Source organism: Diadema antillarum, unplaced genomic scaffold (genome assembly GCF_040938485.1).
Source record: "Diadema antillarum isolate AM-2024a unplaced genomic scaffold, OU_Dant_1.0 scf00000020, whole genome shotgun sequence".
NCBI lineage: Eukaryota > Metazoa > Echinodermata > Echinoidea > Diadematoida > Diadematidae > Diadema > Diadema antillarum.
The window spans coordinates 588,087-611,782 of NW_027270909.1; the positions used below are offsets into that span (position 1 = coordinate 588,087).

General features: G+C 37.1%; 1 protein-coding gene across 1 annotated transcript in view; it reads right to left on the reverse strand.

Moving 5' to 3' along the window:
• Positions 1 to 4,759: 4,759 nt before the first annotated feature.
• The window catches only part of LOC139729338 (uncharacterized), a 104,371-nt gene continuing 85,434 nt past the window's right edge, over positions 4,760 to 23,696 (reverse strand). The window contains exons 13-25 of the mRNA XM_071640269.1: positions 22,929 to 23,048; positions 22,194 to 22,310; positions 21,629 to 21,829; positions 21,023 to 21,199; positions 12,784 to 12,888; positions 11,852 to 11,971; positions 10,733 to 10,828; positions 9,156 to 9,278; positions 8,713 to 8,808; positions 8,051 to 8,170; positions 6,728 to 6,826; positions 5,924 to 6,046; positions 4,760 to 4,794 (exon numbers count right to left, since the gene is read on the reverse strand). Coding sequence (XP_071496370.1) covers positions 4,760 to 4,794; positions 5,924 to 6,046; positions 6,728 to 6,826; positions 8,051 to 8,170; positions 8,713 to 8,808; positions 9,156 to 9,278; positions 10,733 to 10,828; positions 11,852 to 11,971; positions 12,784 to 12,888; positions 21,023 to 21,199; positions 21,629 to 21,829; positions 22,194 to 22,310; positions 22,929 to 23,048 — 1,532 coding nt within the window. The remainder of the gene's footprint in view (positions 4,795 to 5,923; positions 6,047 to 6,727; positions 6,827 to 8,050; positions 8,171 to 8,712; positions 8,809 to 9,155; positions 9,279 to 10,732; positions 10,829 to 11,851; positions 11,972 to 12,783; positions 12,889 to 21,022; positions 21,200 to 21,628; positions 21,830 to 22,193; positions 22,311 to 22,928; positions 23,049 to 23,696) is intronic.

Here is a 23,696-nt window from a genome sequence, read left to right on the forward strand (position 1 = left end):
TGATTGTTGCTAGTATTGCAAATGGAAAGGAAAAACTTTTTTTCAGCTCTTTGTTATTTGGTTGTGACATTTTTAAAAGCTTTCTGATTATTCTTTTCAAATTGGCAATGCATTTCAGAAGACAGAAGATCTTGTTTTTTACTCAAATTGGAAATTTCTAATAAATTTCATTCTGATTTTGTTTTGAGAAGATCCACTGAACTTCAGTTTGATTTAATCTTTTCCATATATGAGATTGATATGCAGCATGATTTAGAGGCATCAAAATAATGATGCAAGGTTGATTTCTACACTTAGAATTCTCAAAGAATTTTATGGGTTAAAGGGATAGTACAGTATTGGTGGAGATGAGAATTGGGCTTTTAACTTTTTGCAAGATACCAAGAAAACACTTATGATATAGTACAGAGCATACCATTTTAAGAGGAATTCAAAGCTTATTTGATGAAAATCGGGTTTGGAAGGAATGAAACATCCAAAAACAAAGTAAAACAAAGCGATCGTAATAAAGTGTGGGTCCCACACTTTATTAGAATCGCTCTTTTTTGGATATCTCAGCCATTTCAAAACCAATTTTCATCAAACAAACGTTGAATTCCTCATAGAATTACATGCTCTTTCATATTTCACAAGAGGTTTCTCATTATCTCACCAAAAAATGTTACAAACCTGAAATTAGGTCTCAACCAAAACTGTACGATCCCTTTAAATTGGAAAAAGAAAAAACAGTGATGCAAAGAGAAGCTCACCTTGACTGCAGTCCACTCCTATGAATCCGATGGGGCACTGGCACTCGCCCCTCACACACCGACCTCCATTCTGACACGGCTGGGGGCAAGGGATGTCTGCATGGGACAGGGAGGCATAGTGGTTGTCAGTCAGGCCACAGAGGGTTGAACAAGGAAAGTTTTATTTCTGTTCTCTATCTACACAGGCTCGTAACTAGGATTTGTTTTTTTTTTTTTTTTTGGGGGGGGGGGGGCCAGAATCAGAAAAAAATTGGACAACTTTCGTGTTTAATCAGCTGACAAGCAAAAAAAAACTAGATATATCGCTACGGCGACTGATATGCCTCCGCCATAATGCATGGTTCTCCTAATAGGTCTATAGTACAATGTCTTGACAATGTGTGATGACAGTTTCACACAATTGGCAGAATATTAAAATGACAGGTTTGACACAAATGTGCTGAATGTTCACTTTCCTAGAACTAGGTTCAATTGGATGAATGATTAAAATGTCAGAGTGCAGGTATTTGGGGAACTGATGATTTTTACTTGACTTTTGACCCTTTTATAAGTTTATGCATTGAGTAATTTTCAAGGTATTGAGAAAAAGTATAATTTCAGTATCAAATGGGAAAATAGCATTACCTAAACCTGACCTTTTACCTTTGACCTCACAGTTCCAAAGAAAATCACTGTTAGGTTGAACATGCATAAATATGTAAGTTTCATGATGATATCTTGAGTTACTTTTGAGATATGGAGGAAAAAGTGCAATTCAGCACTTTCACTTGACCTTTGACCTTTTAACCTTTGGCCTTTTGGCAAGGAACTTCCCACAGAATATATATTGGGTAATACATGTATATATCAAGTTTTTAAAAAAAAAACCTTCAGGCATTGCATAAATATAAGGAAAGTACTGATATTTTGAGGAGTTGACCTTGACCTTTGACCCCTGACCTTTGAACCATGACCCCCAAATTCCCTAGATAATCACTGCCCATTGGAACAAGCATATATACTAAGTTCCATGAAAACACCTTGAACCATTTGCGAGATATGGAGAAAAACATGAATTTTCAACCTTTTTTTTTCACAAAATAATCTGTGACCTTTGACCTTTGACCCTGTGACCATAATATCCAAACAAAGTATTATCCCCCCAGGATATACCCTCATACCAAGTTTGATGTAAAACCACCACACGGTTCTTGAGATATCGACAAAAACAAAACAGGATGGACGTACGTACGGACGGACGGACGGACGACCTGAAAACATAATGCCTCCGGCCACTTCGTTGGCGGAGGCATAAAAAAGGGCTTCAGCACAATTTTCTAACCATGCCTATACAAGCCCCTTTTCATTTGTTTAATTGGGGGGGGGGGGGGTTCTTTCTTTTATTTCTTTTATTTTTTAGGCTGCTGGAAACCAGGGGAGTTCTGCGGAACCCCCTGAATCCCTCCAGTTACGGGCATGCTACATCATGTACACCTGTATACAGCTTAAACACACTTTATTTAATAACAAGGGTGGCAGCGTTTGAGGAAAAATATGTACAAAATGGAAACACTCTTCACAAATTAAAGAAAAAAATTCAATTGCCTTTTCTCATACTTTCTTAACTTCTCCTCATTGTATTCTTCTCCATGTAATTCTACACTCTGGATACTTTTTCTAGCTACATCAAAGGTGACAGAAATGTTTTCAGTCTTGATAAAGTTCCAACAAATGATACTGCATGTGATAGGTTTTGAGGGGAGCGGAACTCAGTCTTACCGATGCAGGAAAACTTGTCTGGTCCGACCTGTTGGCCCTGGGGGCAGGTGCAGGTGTAGCTACCAAAGAGGTTGGTGCACCCAAAGGAGCATGTCTGACCTATAGTCTCACATTCATTCTCATCTGGGAATTGAGGCAAAAAAACATGTTTTTACCATTTCTTCAACAAAATGTCTCATGGAACATGCAGCAATTCGAGTGGATGTACCTGTCTGTGCCTGCATTTATTGTTACCATTTGAATTTCATTTCTGTAATGTATGAGTGTAATGGTGAATTACATATTGTAATTTGCATTGGTCCTAACAATTTGATAACTAATCATTCATCAAAATAACTATTACAGGTATCATGAACCCAAAAATGAGTTTTCAGGTTTTGCAGATTTACTTGTCTTGATCAATTTGATTTTGAGAGTGATCAGTTCCTGATTGGAGTGATATGAACTGAACACTATGTTGCATACAGTCTGAGTCTTTTCGCATGATACAGTATGTGACCCTGCACCTCAAAACAAACAAAAAGTCGCCAGACATGAATTTTTAGTTAAGACCATATTCTGAAAGAGCAGACTTTAAGCTTTAAAATGATGTATAACTCAAATCAAATGGACTCTCCTAACCTATCTAAATATTGGAAAGAAAGCACAAACTCAGGAAAAGTGTGAACTGAGAAAAGAGGCTCTGAAGTACGGTGTCTATTCAAGCGCTTAATCTTTACCAAACCGTGCTGGCTGTGCGATGAATGGGACAAAAAACAGGAAGTAAACCACCAGAGTAATAACAATGAAGGGATTATCAAATTAAACTGAAATTAGGCATGCATCATTAACACATTCTGTCCATAATTAATGCCAACTTTCAAAGCAGTAGCCCTATCTTTACAAAAGTTATCAGAGTTCAAAGTGAAGAGTGTGGACAAGGTGTTTCAGAAATGAACTAGATATATCGCTACGGCTACTGATATGCCTCTGCCATAATGCATGGTTCTGGCCTATAGTACAATGTCTTGACAATGTGTGATGACAGTTTCACACAATTGGCAAAATATTAAAATGACAGGTTTGACACAAATGTGCTGAATGTTCACTTTCCTAGAACTAGGTTCAATTGGATGAATGATTAAAATGTCAGAGTGCAGGTATTTGGGTAACTGATGATTTTTACTTGACTTTTGACCCTTTTATAAGTTTATGCATTGAGTAATTTTCAAGGTATTGAGAAAAAGTATAATTTCAGTATCAAATGGGAAAATAGCATTATCTAAACCTGGCCTTTCACCTTTGACCTCACAGTTCCAAAGAGAATCACTGTTAGGTTGAACATGCATGAATATGTAAGTTTCATGATGATACCTCGAGTTACTTTCGAGATATGGAGGAAAAAGTGCAATTTAGCACTTTCACTTGACCTTTGACCTTTTGACCTTTGACCTTTTGGCAAGAAACTTCCCCAAAAATATACATTGGGTAATACATGCCATACATCAAGTTTAAAAAAAAAAAAACCTTCAGGCATATTGCATTTTAAGGAAAGTAGTGATATTTTGAGGAGTTGACCTTGACCTTTGACCCCATGACCTTTGACCCATGACCCCCAACTTCCCTAGATAATCACTGCCCATCGGTACAAGCATATATACTAAGTTCCATGAAGATACCTTGAACCATTTGCGAGATATGGAGAAAAACATGAAATTTCCATTTTTTTTCACAAAATAACCTGTGACCTTTGACCTTTGACCCTGTGACCCTAAAATCCACACAAAGTATTATCCCCCAAGGATATACCCTCATACCACGTTTGATGTAAAACCACCACACGGTTCTTGAGATATTGACAAAAACAAAACGGGACGGACGGACGGACGGACGGACGGACGGACGGACGACCCGAAAACATAATGCCTCCGGCCACTTCGTTGCGGAGGCATAAAAAGGGATTCTAAAGACACACCTAATCACACTATTCTACCAAAAATGTTCGAGAAAAAGTGCTAAAAAACACACTTTCCTGCCCGTTTTATGATACCAAATTTCAGCATAATGTAAAAGAAGGCCCGCTCTTTCAGAAAATATGAAAAAGTCAAGTTCGGCTAGGTTGACCCATTTCACTTATTTTCAGTCCTCACGCAAAATCAGTGTGTGCGACTTTATGTTCGTTTTGAGGTGCACGGTCACATATGTTTATTCTTTCAGAGTGCAGATTGGATTGTAAACATACTGAACAGGAGTATGATTTCTTTTCTCCTTCATCACACTGGTATCCTGTCTGAGTAGAGGCAAGATTCTATGAAGTGATTTGAATGACCACCCAACACTGTTTGCTCTTTCGATTACGTCCACAAGACTGCATTTCTCCATCTATAACTGGTCACATCTTTTAGCTGTCATTGTGAACATTTATAGCAGGCTGTTTCTGTTCTGAAATGACATTATCAAAGTTCTCACTTAACCCGTTGAGGACAAGTCCCGAGCATATTTGGGCAAGTGTCTATGAGAAATGCCTGTTGTAGCTAAGTCAGCCCATCCTCAACAGGTCAACATTAAATAATACTGAAGATATGTTTATAGCACATTGATATTATCTGACACACTTTTATACACATTGTGTTTGTAATATCTTCATGTGCATGTTCGTGTAAAGATGTTTGTATTTCATAACTCACTTCTTCTACCGCGCCTTGAGCATGTTAGTTATGTGGAATTGGCGTATCATAAGTACCCTGTATTATTATTATTATTATTATTATTATCATTATTATTATTATTATCATTATAATTGTTATCATCATTATTATTATTATTATTATTATTATTATTATTACTACTACTACTACTACTACTACTATCATTATCATTATTATTATTATAATTATTATCATCATCATCATTGTCATTATTACTATTATTATTATTATTATTATTATTATTATTATTATTATTATTATTATTATTATTATTATTATTATTATTATTATTATTATTATTATTAATATTATTATTATTATTATTATTATCATTATTACAAAACTAAACACACAAACAATCCAAAATATATAACTATACTTTGTATTCTGTTACATAGGGTCTATTACTGTCTGTGATTTAATTTGACCTATTGTATTTAAAAATCTTATCTCTTACATGCTAACTGCATTGTACTGCAAAGTCTATTTTCTGATAGAACTTCCACATTTTTTGGCCACCTTTCAAAGCACTTCTGTGCTACGCTTTTGAAAATCATGCAAAACTAATCACATACCATCAGAAACCTTTAAAACCCAGAAAATAAAAACAACAAAATACCGAAATCATAAATTCAAAGCCTGGTGACTTTTAAAGGCTTTCATGGTAATGGGTAGAATAAAATATTGGGCATCTGTCCTCAAGAGCCATACTCTGTTTGAAGAACTCACCGATGCATCCAGTTCCAGCCGGTGAGAGTTGGAAGCCTTCTGGACAGGAACACTGGTAGCTACCAAACGTGTTCTGACACTCTGATGGACATTTACTAATCCCAGTGACACACTCATCAATATCTGGTGGAAAAGGGAGGGGAAGACAGATAAAAAGGGAATAGTGGAAGAGGGGAATACACAACCATTGAGAGAGGCAATCATTACATCCTGTTTTTACTTTTCTTCCCAACTTCACACAATGCACACACATTGATAGCATCGGTATACATGGAAATATCTTCTAAACAACTTACAAGTTGGTAAATGGCGTTGATACAGGTGTAACAAAAACAAATATATATATATGTATATCAATCCTTTATACACAGACACATGAATGTAACAGCAGCTATCATAAAGAGATTCAATCTTTAAAACATTTGTGATAATAGCTAACTACTGGTCTAAGGTGTGAACCCTAAAATGAAAGGTTTTGTGAGCACGTCTTTGATTTATTACTGGTTTCAATATAACATATCCTTCCTGAGAGTTACTCAGACTATAATCAATATTCAGCTTCATAACTTCTTTTCAGACTTATTCTAATATCAATAATTACTTGGTATGATGGAAAAAAAGTCAAACTAGCAGTCAGAGAATATGGCTAATATCAAAGTGAGTAGCTGGGACTAGACAAATTTCTAGATTTTTTTTTTTTTAAATTCAAATCTTTCTATCTGGTTTTAAACTGTAGGACCAATCTGATCTTGACCTCCTAGATTTGTACTGACAAGAAAACAGAACAACACAAACAGGGAGTACCTAGACTGCAATCTCTGCCAGTGAATCCAGGGGCGCAGTCACACACCCCTCGGTTGCACACCCCTCCATTCAGGCAGTCAGTTTCACATGGTAGGGTACCTGAAAAGAGCAAATATCAAGCAAAGAAATCATTGACATTGATTACCAATGACTAAATAAGTTTCTTCTGTACTCTAAAGCTCTTAGGGAGTAATTGATTGTTCTCATTACTACAGGATCTATCAAGGAATTGCCTGACAAAGCAAAACAATTTCAGAAATGCCTACACTTGTCACTGTGGAATTAGCCAGTCTAAAACAGTGTACTAGGAACAAATTAACCTTAATGTGGTGTGTGCATATCATTGGTTCATGATGTAAAATGGATTTGAACAAATGTAACCCGCTACAACAAAAGGATCTGAAAGTCAGGGAGGACAATTTTCTGAAAATGGCATGACATTATTCTCTTACTCTTCTACTTTAATTTCATATATAGCACAACTCATAAAAGTACTCGCTTGCATAGATATCGAAGATTTTATTAGCACATGAAAAGTGGTTGAGGAAATCAGAGTTTCAAGAAAAACGGCTTCAAAGTTTTCCTTCCGACGCTATCATGATCATGGGGAGGCAAGATAGTTTTCACCGCTTGACAATAGAAGGTATGCTCCTAGCGACCTCCGTGATGTTCATTCAAGCTCAGTGCCAGCGGTCTACGCATGACCAATCAGTAATCAGGATGCCACACACTGACCAATAAGATCACTCCCTCGTTGCTAGGGGCGGAGTCTAGCTGCGACGCTAAATCCAAATCTTCGAACACGTTTCTGTTACGTTGAAAGTCGGAAAATCACAGCCAAGAAAAATGCTGATTTCTTGCTTTTCCTTTGATCATTTAGCTTCAAAATTTCAGCAGATGATAGGCAAAACATTAGACTACTAAATTTTGCCAAAATCAGTAAATTCAATTGTTTTTACCAATTTTGATGATGTGACTTCAAACTCGATTTTCTCAGCTCAGCCGTCAGCGACTTTAGGATCCTTTTGTTGTAGCGGGTCACAAATGCATAAAATCTCAGGGAGTATTTGCATATTTTTATTTTACCCGATAGCTCTTTCACAGTGTAGATGTAGACTAAATTCTTATTCTGTAGTTTTTCTTTCTAGTTGGCATATATGTGTGCAGACATACATGGGCAGGTAAATTTTCCCACTGATATGAAAAATTGGCTTTCAAAAAATCAAAATACCAAGTAAGCCAATATGGATAGCACGGGCAAACAATAAAGCAGTAAACTGTGATATAAATACTTCCAATTCTGAGACCACATAATGTACTTACATGACCTGCCATCAGCACCGAGTTGGTACCCAGCCGGACAGGTACAGCGGTAACTCCCGTAGGTGTTGACACAGCCAACGCTACAAGGACTCATGTCCGAGACTGTACATTCGTTGACATCTTATGAGAAATTGACAAAGATAAAACCATAAAAATTGTGAAGGGACATCAAAATATGATGTCACATATGTAACAATGGTATTAACTGTATCTTTTTTTTCTTGTAAAGAAAAACAAATATCCTGTACACCAGCTATCCATAGGTGATAGCTGCAACAGCTAAAACCTAACGTTTTACAAGAATCTAAAAGGAATACAAGAGGCTGAAAGCTTTACTCGCATTTATATGACACTGGGAAAAAAATATTACAATTCCAATGCATTCAATGTGCAAAATTTAGCTGTAGTGTACATGTAGGATTGCTAATATAGATTGTGATATTTAGGTGTGATCTAAAATATTGTAGGAATTATAAAACTCAGAGATTTGTACTTATTTGTACGTCTGAAAAAACAGCGAATCTGAATATATTTGGAACTTGTTCCAATTTCATCTTTGAATTTCCCCTCTAACTGCACATGGGGACAAAAGTGAAAGTGCATCAAGAAAGGGGGATGATGGGGGGAGGGGGGGGGGGGAAATGTGCTGGCCTAGTTCATACCTATCTGACATGTACTGCCTTGGAAACCAGCCGGACACTGGCAGCGTTGGTTGATACATGTCCCATTGTTCTGGCATGGTGGAATACACTGAATACCTGTTCAAACAAATGAACAAATAAACAAAATAGCAAACCAAAATTTCATACAAAATCAAAACAACATATAAAATCAAATAGGTGGAACATTTGTGAAAACCACATATAACTCCTATCAATGCACATGTAAAAGGCCTATTAATACCCATAGAAATCCACTCTTTCAAGTACAAATTTCTAATATCCAAATCCATATTTTTGAAAAGAGTTATTCAATGCAACGGATTATCATTTCTGACCTACCTTCCCAAGTTGCCATACATTTAAAAGATATTCTTTACAAGAAGTAACATGCACAGACTAAAAACATAAGATTATAAATTAAAAAAGAAGAGGGCGCCCCCTACCAGTGCATGTGAGTCCATCTGCGTTAAGTCTGGACCCTAGGGGGCAGAAACAGACGAAGCTTCCCAGTGTGTTCCGACACATGTGCTCACAGCCTCCGTTCTGATTCAGACACTCGTTGATATCTTTACAATGGAAGAGAAAAACACAATGAAGTATCATCATCATCATCATCATCATCATCATAAAAATAACAACAATAATAATAATAATAATAACAATAATGATAATAATAATAATAATAATAATAATAATAATAATAATGATAATAATAATGATAATAATAATAATAATAATAATAATAACAATAATAATAGTAATAATGATAATTTTTTTTGCAAACGCTCCAAAAAGCAGCATTGCTGGGGACGGCACGAATCCTGAGAAAAGTACTGGAAGTCTAAGGTTCCAGGATGGAACTTGACGTGATATTAATCTCCAAGAGATATCTTGTGAAGATAGAGATAACAGTAATAATGATAATGATAACAATAATAATAATGATTATAATAATAATAATAATAATGATAACAACAACAACAACAACAACAACAACAACAATACTACTACTACTACTAATAATAATAATAATATAATGAAGCACAATTCAACTCACGGATTGGTTCTCAAAGCACTTTACATACACAAATGTCCATACATAATGCCCACTCCATACGCTGCCTACCTAGAATTTATTCACTTTGACGATAAGGAAAGAAAGGAATTCTACCCAATCCTTTAAATAATATTCCTAACATTCCTTTGAATCATTTCTTAACTGCAATTTCCTGTTTACACTCACCTGCACACACGTTCATTAGAATACCCCTCTTTATTTCAACCCACTCATCTTGTCCTAAAATGATTTTTGGCGTACAGCCATGACTAATTGCAAGGAAGACTGTTGCTTCGAAAACAGGATAATGCTTAACATCTTGTGATATGTTCTGATTCATTTATGATGTATTAGTTTAACTTCTAGACTATAAAGACAGACAACTCTAATGGAATAAAGATTCTTACAAAATTAGACTTTCATCATATCATCAAGAAATCATTGACAACAGCAAGAAAATCTATAACATTTTCACAACTCTACAAAGCAGGATATTAATCTTACATAAATGAGGTTGGCCTTGGCACTCTACAGGCAAAAATGAGCTGTCATATTTTGGAAAAGAGAATCTTTGGCTAACAAAATGTCAATAAGAACATACCAATTGAATTAACTGGGCCATTTTTCATTTTATGAATCTGATCACAAAGAAACATTATAACCTCCATTGAATTTCAACAGCAACTCTGCTATAGGATTCTTTCAAAAAATGTTTTGAATTTAAAACGAGCAGCACTTTTCTTCCCAAATGTGGTAATTGCTTAGTACTCCCACTTAATTCAGGCCTACTAACTTCAGTGGCTAATGAAATACATTTGTAGACTTTGTCATGATGTCAGTGTAAATGAGCACAAGATTGAGTTTCCAAAACTTCATGTTTATCTTTGTTGAAGGAGTTTTTGCCTCCCTGCAAGGACAAAAGGTTTTTCTCATCCACATTTATCCCGGTGCATCAACACTGACCTTCTGAACATGTAGGTCCAAAATAACCTTTGGGGCAAATACATCTGCTGTTGTTACAGGTTCCCCCATTCATACAACCTGGGAAGCATGAATTATCTGCAAAGAGAGAGAGAGAAAAAGTGGATTATTGTTCAAGAAAGATATGATAAGACAACACAAGATAGGGTTTGAAGCACTGCTATAAACTATGCAGTGTATATCACAATGTAGAGTGATCAGGCAAATAAAAAGTGGAAACTTTCTCCAAACTGATTTTTCTATTAAACTGGGTTAATCTCATTTAACTCCACTTGTTCTTATTTGAAGATGAGAGTATCATGTTCTGTACATATACCAATATGTCAAGGAAAATATGTGTCTATATCAATACTATTGCACAAATTCAGGAGTGTGTAAAATGCATGAAAGTCCTAATATCTGTTCCAGTTTTCAAATCAGATGATGTTTGTTATCACTTTTGATAGTGCTATCAACATTTGTCTTACATCTTTATCATGACTCAACAAGAACTCGGATCCATTATTTTATTAGAAGAATCTAAAACTCCATTTTGCATCTTGACTTTAGAAAAAGAAGACCACTTTTCATGGAACTACTTTATCTAGAAGGGCAATGGCTAATCTGGATTCATTCTGCATGGCTCAAGCAAGCATTACACCAAGTTGCGGAGTCCACCAGTCTGAATAGGGTGTGACATGCCTTTTCCTCAGGGTATCATCCAAGCAACTTACTTCAGAAGACATGACCACCCAGCCAAATATGTCACACCCAAAGCTACAACAGACACATTCAAATTTGCAACTTTCCCAAGGTCAATTGACTATGGAGTAATTTACCAGGATCTGTGGTACTCACTCCAAACCTAGCCATATTCAGAGAGGTAGCACTGCCCTTCATCAACAAGATGCAACCTCCTGCTGGGTTCTACATGCTGGTAGAAAGGGACCAATGTTTTCACTTGCACAGACACTCTCGCTTTTATTGTACATAAGAGAGACATGCACAACCTTGTCACTTTGGCACCTCCATTGGCACACGACACAATTTGCATCCCGGTATAGCTTCCTTGGAGCTGTGAATGGAATTCCTGCAACAAGTAACAAGTGACTGTCCACTCACCATTGCAGGTGACCCCGTCCCTGTTGAGGGTGGAGCCAGGGGGGCAGATGCAGGTGTGGCTCCCAAAGGTATTCTGACACTGGTACTGGCACTGATCCGATACCAGGCACTCGTTGATGTCTGGAACAAACAACCACATAACAAAAATGAACTGATACGCGTATACCTCAATCATTTTTTAATAGCTTTCAATAGTCCTTCCCTTGAGAAATAAAAAAAAAATGCTTCCTACATCGTCAAACAATCATACTGCTGAAATAGAGATGATAGGATAGTTTGCATACTGCACTTGTTTTGCAAGATTGGATCCCATTCTAGAGAGATGCCGTTAAAATCCATTCTGTGCCAGGGACTTTGGATGCTGTGTAAAATGTTACGGGGTTTTCTGAGCTAATTGCCACTCAGAGAACACAAAGGGATACATTTTCCCAAATTTTGTTTTAATCACCTTTGCACCTAGAAGGTTATATGATAATCCAACTCATCATGTCCTAATTCTATTATTGTAGAATTATGTTGCAAATTCATAAACCAGATACATTTGTTTTAATTTCCTTTGCACCTAGAAGGTAATATGATATTCCAACTCTCATGTCCTAATTCTATTAATGTAGAATTATGCTGCAAATTCATAAATCAGATACATTACAAGTTTGCTTGGTTTAATATCTGCTACAACATCCATAAAAAGAATCAAACCAAACTATTGCCTTTAACATTTTAAAGCAGATTCCTGAGTTCTCAAAATGTACTGTATGACTTTGCACAAAAAGAGAGTAAGAAATGATTTCTTTGCTCTCCCATTTGATTTCCACAGTATACAGATACGTACCTTTTAACTTGTTTAATAGAGGGTAGAAATAAAGCATATGTCTGTGCTAAGGAATTCAGTTCTATGAGGTATACAGCCATGAAGATTTACCACCACTCACCTGTGGCACAGGTGCGCCCTGTTAGTCCAGAGGGGCACACACAGCGCCCCTCCACACAGGAGCCTCCATTAAGGCAGGGGGGCTGACAGTTTGACTGGCCTTCTCCTGGTGTATCAAAGACAGGCACACATAGGACAGATTACAAATGCAGTCTCTACAAATATGAATCATTTCTACACAGGAGTAATTTACCACGAAAGAAACACATTGTGTATGATTAATTTCTGTATCTTTTATTTTATCATTGTTGTAATTACAACGTAGGCTATGGGCTTTAATGCAGGGTATCGTGAGCAAATAGTAATAGCAGATGAATTACTCTACAAATACTGAAAATGAAAAAAGATGATACTACTTCTACCTCTAATTGCTATTATTATTATTATTATTATTATTATTATTATTATTGTTATTATTATTATTATTATTATTATTATTATTATTATTATTATTATTACTATTATCAACATTATTATCATCATTACTATTATTATTATCATTAAATTCATTTCATAATAATAACAACCATGCAAATCATCATTCATATAATCATGACTGTTGGTTTTGTAAGTTGTTTTGTAAGATTGTTTTCGTCATATATTTGCTTGTGTGTGGTTGTTTTTTTTTTGGTAATTGTCAATCCAGAAGCAAAGGAATGATGAAGATAAACAGAGAAATGAAATCATAACTACCCTAAAATCTCTAGATGCTTATTACAGTTTAAACTATCTCTCAATCATTCTAAATGCATATCTTTGGCATTCATATGGTCAATTAACTACCTGTTTGAAAAAAAACTTTGTGTATCATATACAAACTCTATTGGGAGGAATATGATATCCATAGGGCATGGTATCTGAAGATTTAAAAAGAGGCACAGCACTGCTCTTGAAATATGGCATTTCTACGTTTCAATGTACAGTCAACGTATCGTCCTGTGTCTGACTTTCGGAAGCACGCAGTCTCACATCTGTACCATCAAACATATCATCTCACTTGGTCTCCTACGGTGAAATCAATTTGGAGGTAATTTCTGTGGCCTCCGTTTGATATGCCAAACATGTGGGCTATATATCTTTTCCTCCGTGTGCTGCCGACTTGGAATTGATATAAATGCATCTCCCACACACTGTGAACAGTGAAACGGTAAACAGACCACATACTTTGGCATATTGTATATATGATCATATCTTTTTAGTATATGTCTGCACAGTTCAAAGCAAAGGAGAAGCCTTTTCATTTCATAACATTTTGTTGAAAGCATGATAGTAATCAACACTTTCATCGAGTTTTGAGCATAGGCCTAATCATAACACCTGGTTGTTTACTGATACATACGATCTATGTCATGTTCATCTTTAATTATGTGTAATTTAGTATTTTTAATATATTTCTTTGGTATCTCTCAGTTTTCCCCTATTATCCTTTCTTCTGTTCCCCTTGCACTTAGAAATATTGTATTATGTGCATTACAAATATGGTTTAATATCACTACTATTACGCCAACATAATGTAACAGATGCACTGATTTAGAATTCTATCAATTATGTTCAACAGTCGCTGTGAATGTGAATAGAAGATCTAAATAAGAGCAATATATTGAAATGAAATCAAATCTGATACACAGCCAGGTAGAGTGAAATGTGATTTGCATTTCTGTGGAGTGATTTGCTTGCACTTGTTCCCAATTTCCGATAAATTAGTCATGTCCATCCCGCATTGGGCACACTTGACTCTATCATCGTTTAGGGTAGAATGTATTCCCTTCTGAAATTTGTAATTTGGTACATGTAAATTCATCACTGACATATTGTTCACACACATCAAAGACCAGTTGCTTTCTATGTCACATGAACTTCTTTACGTTGCCCAGCACATAGAAATAACATGACGTGCCAAACCTCTGCATCAGTGTGCAGTAATCCATCAAACATGACCCAATTGTCGGTTTAGCAAGTCCTTTCAGGTGTACAAATTTGCCCATAAGTCTAACAGGAAGGCCATGATAACACAACATGAGCTTTAAATAGAGGGATTAGGTGCTCTGAGGGGCATTTCATTAAGAAACTTGTCGGATAAAATATCTGACTAGTCAATTATATCCGACAAGTTTTGAGAAATTCTTTAGTCTGATTGGCTGATTTCTCTGAATTTGTCTGATGTAATTGACTTGTCGGACATTTTATCCGGCAAGTTCCTTCATGAAATGCCCCCCTGTATTTATTATTTATTACTTATCACTTTTCAGATATCAAAGCCAATCCACTAAGGTAGCCCACTAAAGGGTGAATGACCCTCAGTAGTTAATAGTTAAATATTGAAACTTTGATTATGTGAGCTGTGATTCCTACCATGTCCACAGGGAGATTTTTGGTTTATACAGGCATGCACTGCCTACAGTACACTAGAATGTTGCTACCAAACCAGCAGTTTCAGAACTATGGTACTTAAAGGACAAGTTCATCTTCACATACATGTGGATTGAGTAATGCAGCAATATTAGTAGAAGACATCAGTGAAAGTTTGACGAAAATCAGATAATCCATTCAAAAGCTTTGAGTTTTTACAGTTTCTTCACAGTAACTGCTGGATGAGAAGACTACTACAGGTTATGATGTCACATGCGTAGAATGACATACAGGAAATATGAAAAGAAATCCACAAAATTTCATTTTTTTTTTAAATGGTACACATTCCCTCAACCTGTTACTGATGTATGTTAAGGAAATATCATTCCCCCCGCATTATGGAAGAGGCAAGCCAAGTGCTCTTTAAAAGTGCTAGAAAAGTGAAAATATGTGACCCGCTACAACAAAATGGTCCTAAAGTCGCGAACGGTCGAAGCCGTGAAAATAGAGTTTGAAGTCAGAGCATCAAAATTGGTCAAAACTTAAGATTTTCTGAATTTGACATATTATTAGAGTCTGACATGTCTTCTATCATCTGTCGAATTTTTGAAGGAAAATGATTAAAGGACAGACCCAAAAATAGCGTTTTTCTGGGCCATGTTTTTTTGGCGTTTCAACGAAGCAGAAACGGGTTCGAACATTTGGATTGAGCGCCACACGTAGGCTCCGCCCCTAACAACAACCAGAGTGATCTCATTGGTCAGTTTGCTGCTTGCTGCTAACCGAAGCGTGAAGCTCGCACACTGCCCAGTCGACTGGTGCATGCTAGCGGGGTGCGCTATGCATCCTGGTCACTGATTGGTCGGTGAGGAGACCGCCGACGCTGTGTTTGAATGAGCATTTCGGGGGTTGCTAGGGCTTACCTTCTATTGTCCAGAGGTGAATACTGACTTGCGTGTCCCTTGATCGTGATTGCTTCGCAAGGAGAACTTTTAGGGCGCTTTTCTCGAAACAGTGATTTCCCAGACGTCTCGACATGCTCTCTTTTAAACATTGATATCTCCGCAGCCAATTATTTTCATAAGATGTGTTATATATCAATTTAAAGCAGAAAGATTAGGGAATTGTGTCATGCAATTTTCAAATAATCCACCACGCCCGACTTTAGGATCATTTTGTTGTAGCGGGTCACATATGTTACATTTTCTTTATAAATTCTTTTATATTATTTTACGTATGTGACATCACAAACTGTAGTTAGTCTTCTCATCCAGTGATGGTGGCACTGAAACTTCAAAAATTCATAACTTATGAATGGATGGTTCAATTTTCCTAAAACTTTCACTGATGTGTTCTAATAATATTGATGCATTCTCTCAGTCAACATAAGGTGAACATGTCCTTTAATGGCTCAGAAGGCATTCTTGAATCTCAAGAGTGACAAATTCCTTATCCCTCCTCACTATCCATCAATTTAAATGTGTTTTTCTTCTGTCTGGATATCTCCCTATTTTCCCATCTTCTCTCATTCTCCCCCGGCTTCCTCCGCAGTCAATTCCCGTCTCTCCCAAACGTTTAAGTTTGATGTGGTCGCCATGGCAACCTGGGATGGCATCGGCCCTGATCAGACAAGGGCAGAAATGCCTCCAACTCAAGCCACACTTCCTGTAGTGTCATTCTCTAATTGAGGAAGGAATGTATCCCCCTGGGAGCAGCAAACTCTCACTTTTTCTTATTTTTTTTCTCCCGATTTCTTTTTGGGGCCAGCTCTCACATGCCTGTCCTCCTTTTCTTGAACATTCGGCATGGAAACAAACTTCCTCCGTTGATTCATGCAGTCTCGCAGAACGAGTAGACTGTGCGGGTTGTGGGAGGGGCTTGGCTGGCTATCAAACCCATTCAGACTCAGTCCTAAGTATATCTTGGCTGATGCGAGTCTATGACAGGGCTATTCATAATGTTTATCATGATTTAACTGCCTGGGAGATACCGTGTCATGAATTACAAAAAGCAGTCATCAATATATACGATCAAAAAAAACTCATCAGTCCTTTTGGCTCTGATGGAGAAATGATGTTGCAAAAAGACTTGCTTGATGAGCTCACTAGTTGATATTTGTTACATTCATTTCATTGATTACTCTGCACTTAATCCGATGCAATCCTTATATCTGGCAGACAAGAAAGCAGGTGAAAATGAAGGTCTTTGAGGTGATAAATTGGTGGACATTTTTTTTTTTTTTTAGATATGGCAGATGTCATTACGAATGTGCAAAAGTTTTTGTTGAATGTGATATCATGTAATTGGTGGAATTTGTTTAAATTCATCATCAGTTACTCTTATCTCTCTCCTCTCCTATTCACAATGCTCTCCAATGACGATTTCTATACTCATTAATGCGCTACACTTTCTGATTATTTAGGAAATACTTGTCAGTTCTATAGAATAAAAAAACTGCAAATCATGCAATTACAAATCTCATATGCACAAAATTGGGCATATACTTACCAAACTGTAAAGAAACAAAAATGGTGGGGTTCCTGTGTTCATTTTCTACATGACAAAACATACATTATTGCACTCTATACATGAATACATTGAACATGTGCACGGAAGCCTTCATTTGTACAGGAAATGACTATAGAGATCACAGAGGAGAATGGATACCACATGATGCACTGTCATACACTCACAATGAGACTGTGTACAATTCACGGGGGTGCTCACCATATTCACAAACCGGGCCAAAGAAGCCCCATAGGCAGGCGCATGCTGTGGGGCAAGATGGCTTGTCGGAGCAGTGTGGGGCATAGCGACAGGTACCCCCGTTCATACAGGCTGGGCTACACATCGGGTTTCTGGGTACTGCGTGTGTGTAGTGTGTTCAAACAAGCATCGACGGTAAGACATGCAGCATGCTCAAAGCAGCAGAGACGATTGTGCACATGATGGATGATGTGACATGTATGAACACAGCATGATGATTTGAAACAGACACTGCATGATCTTATGAGGGGAATGTGAACAGGGCATGATATAACATTGGGCTGAAGATGTGGAAAGTGAGAGGCAAATCACACTCTTTGGATAAACCATGATATGATGAAACATTTCAATGAATGCCTGCAAGGAGTATGAACACACCATGAAATGAGAGTGGATTCAAAGATTCTATTCATATGTGACCCTGCATCACAAAACCATCAAAAAGTCACCAGACATGGAGTTTCAGTTAAAAACATATTCTGAAAGAGCTGAATTTAAGCTACAAAATGATTTATTTAACTCACATCAAATGGACTCTCCTAACCTATCTACATACTGGAATGAAAGCACAAACTCAGAAAAGTAAGAACTGAGAAAAGAGGCTCTGAAGCACAGGGTCTATTGAAGTGCTTAATCTTTACCAAGCCGTGCCAGCTGTGTGATGAATGGGAAAAAAAAAGGATGTAAACCACTGGAGTAACAACAATGAAGGAATTATCAGATTAAGATGAAATTGAAGATGTTTTATCAACACATTCTGTCCATGATTAGTGCCAACTTTCAAAGCAGTAGCATCATCCTTTCTAAAGTTATTAGAGTTGAAAGTGAAGAGTGTGTACAGGGTTTTTAAGAAATGAATAAAGGACTGTAAAGACACACCTAATCACACTATCTTTTTAAACAAAAAGTGTTAGAGATAAAACTGCTAAAAAACACACACCTTCCTGTTTGTTTCATTATCCCAAATTTTAGCAAAATATAGAGGAAGACTTGCTCTTTCAGAAAATACAGAAAAGTCAAGATTGGCTAGGTTGACCCATTTCACCTATTTTCAGTCCTCACACAAAATCAGTGTGTGCAACTTTTTGTTCGTTTTGTGATGCACAGTCACATACGACACTCATCAAGACCAGACATGACATTAATAGCAGCTTTTCTACACAGACAGACAATGACAACAATGTCTGAGGACTGAAAATGTAGAACAATGGATCTAACGACTAAAAGCATGAGATATTAAATATAATGAATTCAGGATAGGGACATCTGAGTATATAATCTATTTTTACCTCAAAGGAAAGGGGGTATGAGAAATAGAAAACTCCTACAATGGGAGAACATGCAAGTGCATGATAGAGGAGATGACAAAATTTGGAAGTCTACCATTATATTTGTGACCTTAAGATGTACACTCAATTAATTCAGATAAGTTTTCTGTCTGGAATCTGACATTTGTATTGCATTATTGTGATGTCGCAAATAATTTGCTTTCCCCACACCCTCACCCCATCTACTGCCTACACAAGTAAAGTTGTGAATTTAACACATTACATGTATGGTGGGCTAGAACCTACTTAGTGCCTGAAACTACAAATAAAGTAATAATTGCATAATAACCTTATACCAAGTACCAACCAAAAAATGACTTTTTTTCAACATTTAGTACATACTTGGGACATGTTTTTTAACAGGTAAAACATGAGAGCTTGTTACAAAGTAATAATTACATGCTGAATAGCATATTATTTTTTGTTTGTTTGTGTTTGTTTGTTTGTTTGTTTGTTTGTTTTTAACACCTTTTGCCGATTTTCTTTACCCTTTATTCTGTATCCTGTTGGTAGAGGTGTGAACTGTGGAAGTCATGTACAATGTAGGTAACTAACTGTTCTTACACCTTTCATATATTATTCTAAATTCTGATGTGGGATATACGTACACTGTATCTATAAAGTATAGGTTTTTTTTTTCATTAACAAATTAACAGTAATACAATGATAATCGATGCATGAACTCAAGGACTTGTTGACATTGACTACAATAACATAACTTAAATAACATATGGTGAAAGTGTCATAAGTATTTAAATAAACAAATATATAGACACACTTTGTGATTCTATTTGTACAGGCAAACAGAAGTGTGAAAATGGACACTACATGTATCGATGTATGTCTCAGAATTTGTGACTTCTTAAAGAAATGCCTATGAAGGGCCTATGAAGTGGCCTATGAAATGCATTCTCATAAATATTATATATGTGTGTAGTAATGAACAATAGAGAAGGAAATTTGTTAGGTACAGTACATGTACACATAATTACATAATTGCACAAACCTTTCCTCTGCACTGTGGAATACACACAGACTTTCAAATGTATGACTCGCAAAGACCAGTAATGGAATTCACAAAACTTTTATCAAAGTATTTGAATACAGGGTTATGCAAATACCCTTGCTATTACCTCTGCCTTTGCTCACAATCTTTTGAATGAGAGGGAACAAGAGCCAACACAATGGAATTTGTAGATCATGAAAGTGTTTAAGGCAATGAGCGCAATCACATGTTATGTGGGTTACGTTAAATGAAGAAACAGACAAGGTTTGTACACATCACTTAAATGCTGTGGTCTAAGCTATTAATGATGATAAAGCAAACTTTTTTACCCTTCTCCAGCAGGAATGGTATAAAGATAGCTTACACAGGTAGTAACACTGCAAATTTCTATCATCTATACGAGAAATATTCAGAGGCGGATCTAAAGGGGGGCGCACAGGGTGTACGCCCCCTCTTTATTTTTTGCTTACACAAAGGAAATATAAAGAAGAAATGGGGGGGGGGGGGATGGCACCTCCCCTTTAATCATGTAAAGGCACCTCACCTTTACGGAATTCTTGGACCCGCCCCTGGAATATTTATCTTTTACGATGGGGTCAATCTCTGAATAATTCCATGAAGGTGGTATTTCATCAACTTCATCAAAACATAACGGGGACAGGAGTTAAAGCAATGACTGTTAATAAGCATGCCCAAGAAGGCAAAAAAAAGAGGGCCAAAAAATGGGACAAAAGGCCAAAACACATCAGTCCCGCAAACCATGCAAGCATGATGGGTTTTGAACCACCAACCTTCGAAACAGGTGTGGCCATCCGGCATGAGGGTCTGCCCTCGGGGACAGGTGCAATAGTAGCCTCCCTGGGTGTTGATGCAGATGTGGCTGCACTTGGGCTCAGGTCCGTTGGGACAGCGGGGGTCCCGGCAGGGGAGGGTGGTACCGGCATTGGCAAGGTCACATTCATTTAGATCTGGAAGGACAAATGATATAGTTTGATATCTAATTCTTCTTAAAACAGGTGTATAGGTTATTGCGCATTTCATTTTATCATGGGAAAAAGTTTGAAATTTGTTTCATTCCATGTCTTCTTATGATGACAAGGGTAAAAAACGCTTGTACATATTGGCGGCTGAGAACCAGAAGGGCTTTATCACAATTTTGTGGGGTATTGAGTTATTGGTATGATGGTGAAAATTTTGAATTAACTTTAATTTCTATAAAATATCCGAAATTAAAACCACAATGGTTCTATTCTGCCCTTTATTCGGAAAAATGCTTATAAATCTACCCACTTTTGATTAAATAAACTTTTTATTTCATGAAAATTGATTGTATTGTTTTTATTTATGCTCAAATCTTAGAACGCAATAGTGCCCTTCTGGCACTCTCATGTTCTTACCTTCGCAGACTCCACTCTCATGGTTCAGCCTCTCACCCCGGGGACAGTTGTCACAGGTGGTACAGTCTGGGCCAGGATCGCATCTCCTCTGGTCCACGTTGAGGATGTAGCCCTCCTGGCAGGAGCAGACAAAGCTACCAAGGGTGTTACGGCACTCGTGTTGGCATCCCCCTTGAGTGGGCGTGGCACATTCATCAACATCTGGTGGTAGGAAGAACATACACACATAAGCTTCTATATTGTTTATTTCAATAGGAGTGTGAAGGCATCATCATCATCATTACCATCATCATCATCATCATCATCATCACCACTACCATCAAAACCATTATCAACATAATCATCATCATGGTCATCATCATCACTGTCCTCATTGTCATTGTCATTGTCATCATCATCATCATCACCATCATTCTCATCAACAACATCGTCATCATCATCATAACATGCACACAAATACTGCCTAGGGCAACAAGTCTACTGACTCAGAAAATCACTGTCCACTATCATTTTCGTAAGCAAGAATACAAAACCAAGCAAGACAAAATATTTTGGAATGTCATACCTTCGCAGTGCCGTCCGTTGTCATGGAGACGGTAACCCTGGGGACACATGCAGCGGAAACCATCCGGTGTGTTGATGCACCTGTGTGAGCAGAGCCCTGCAGCACACTCACTAGGAGCTGGAGTGAGAGAGGAAATATGATGTTGGGCTAGAAAGTTACAGACATTTGGTTATCAATTGTGTTGTAATTCATGACAATACAAAGAGGGTATCACAAACTTTCATCACCCATCTTCAGGAAGCTGCAATATGCTTGCCACAAAATAAGAATTGAGTAGGTCTTTTATAGAACCACACTCACATCAAAGAAAGAATAAAAGACAGTGTTTGGTAGAAAATGACAAATTCAAGCATTGTCAAGTTTTTTTTTTTTTAATTCCCGTTCATAACACAAGTTCTCCACATATTTACAGGTTAGTCCACGAGATAAAAAAGTGCTGAAATTACGGCAAAATAAGACAATCCCTTTGCTTTTCAACAAATCTCAATACCCCACTTACATCAATAGATTTGCTGTAATTTCAGTGAAATCACAAAAATGAAAGTCCCAGGACCAACTTGCTCATTTCCATTCTCCCTATTCACATTTTTGCTGTAATTTCAGCAAAACATGGTAAGCCTATCTGGGAGGGTACTTCTGGGGTATACCATGAAACCACCTACCAGTAGACATTCTACCACCATGGAAACCTTCAAACAGACATACAAATAATCAGTCCAATGCTTGCAATCTTACCTTGGCACTCGGCGTACCCATCAAGACCCTCAAATCCAGGTGGACAGGTGCACCTGAAGCTACCCGCTGTGTTCTCACATCCAAACTGACATCCGTGTTCCTGCTGACACTCATCCACATCTAAACCACAGAGAAAAGTTGAGAAAATAATGGAAGATGTCATTTTCAATTCAATTCAATTCAATTCAATTGAAATGAATTTATTGGGAATTTTCTGCATATAATATATATTAGAAATGAAATACAGTCATTTCTTATCGTTCTCAAGACAATAGAACATACAGTGTGTACATCCGAACATAACTGAGATATACGTGTACAGATTAAAGAAAAGAATAAGAGAACACATCAATTGGGAACCACTCGGGATATAGTGAATCATTATGATCTGACTGAATTATAGCACATGTATTGAAAGTGTGAATGCAGAAGACTGTTGTCAAACAAGCATTCATAGCTTGAAGATGCACGCACTTTCTAAGGTGCACTTTCTAAGGTGTTCAACAAGTTTCTAGGCGTCAAAACTCTGAAAAGCGGACTTGTCATCTCACCAGCAGAAAACTCTCTAAATGTGGACCTCCCGGGAATATCACTGACCTTGAAATTTTGCTTCAACCACGAAATGGATTACCAAGTGAGATGTTACTGTTACCGACAGTAAGTACATATTTCGTTTAACCCACATACCGTTCACACACATTCGTCGGTCGTTAGTCCCACCTGTGTGTGCCGTGTCGAACTTGAAACTCTACGTTCCAGTAAACTGAA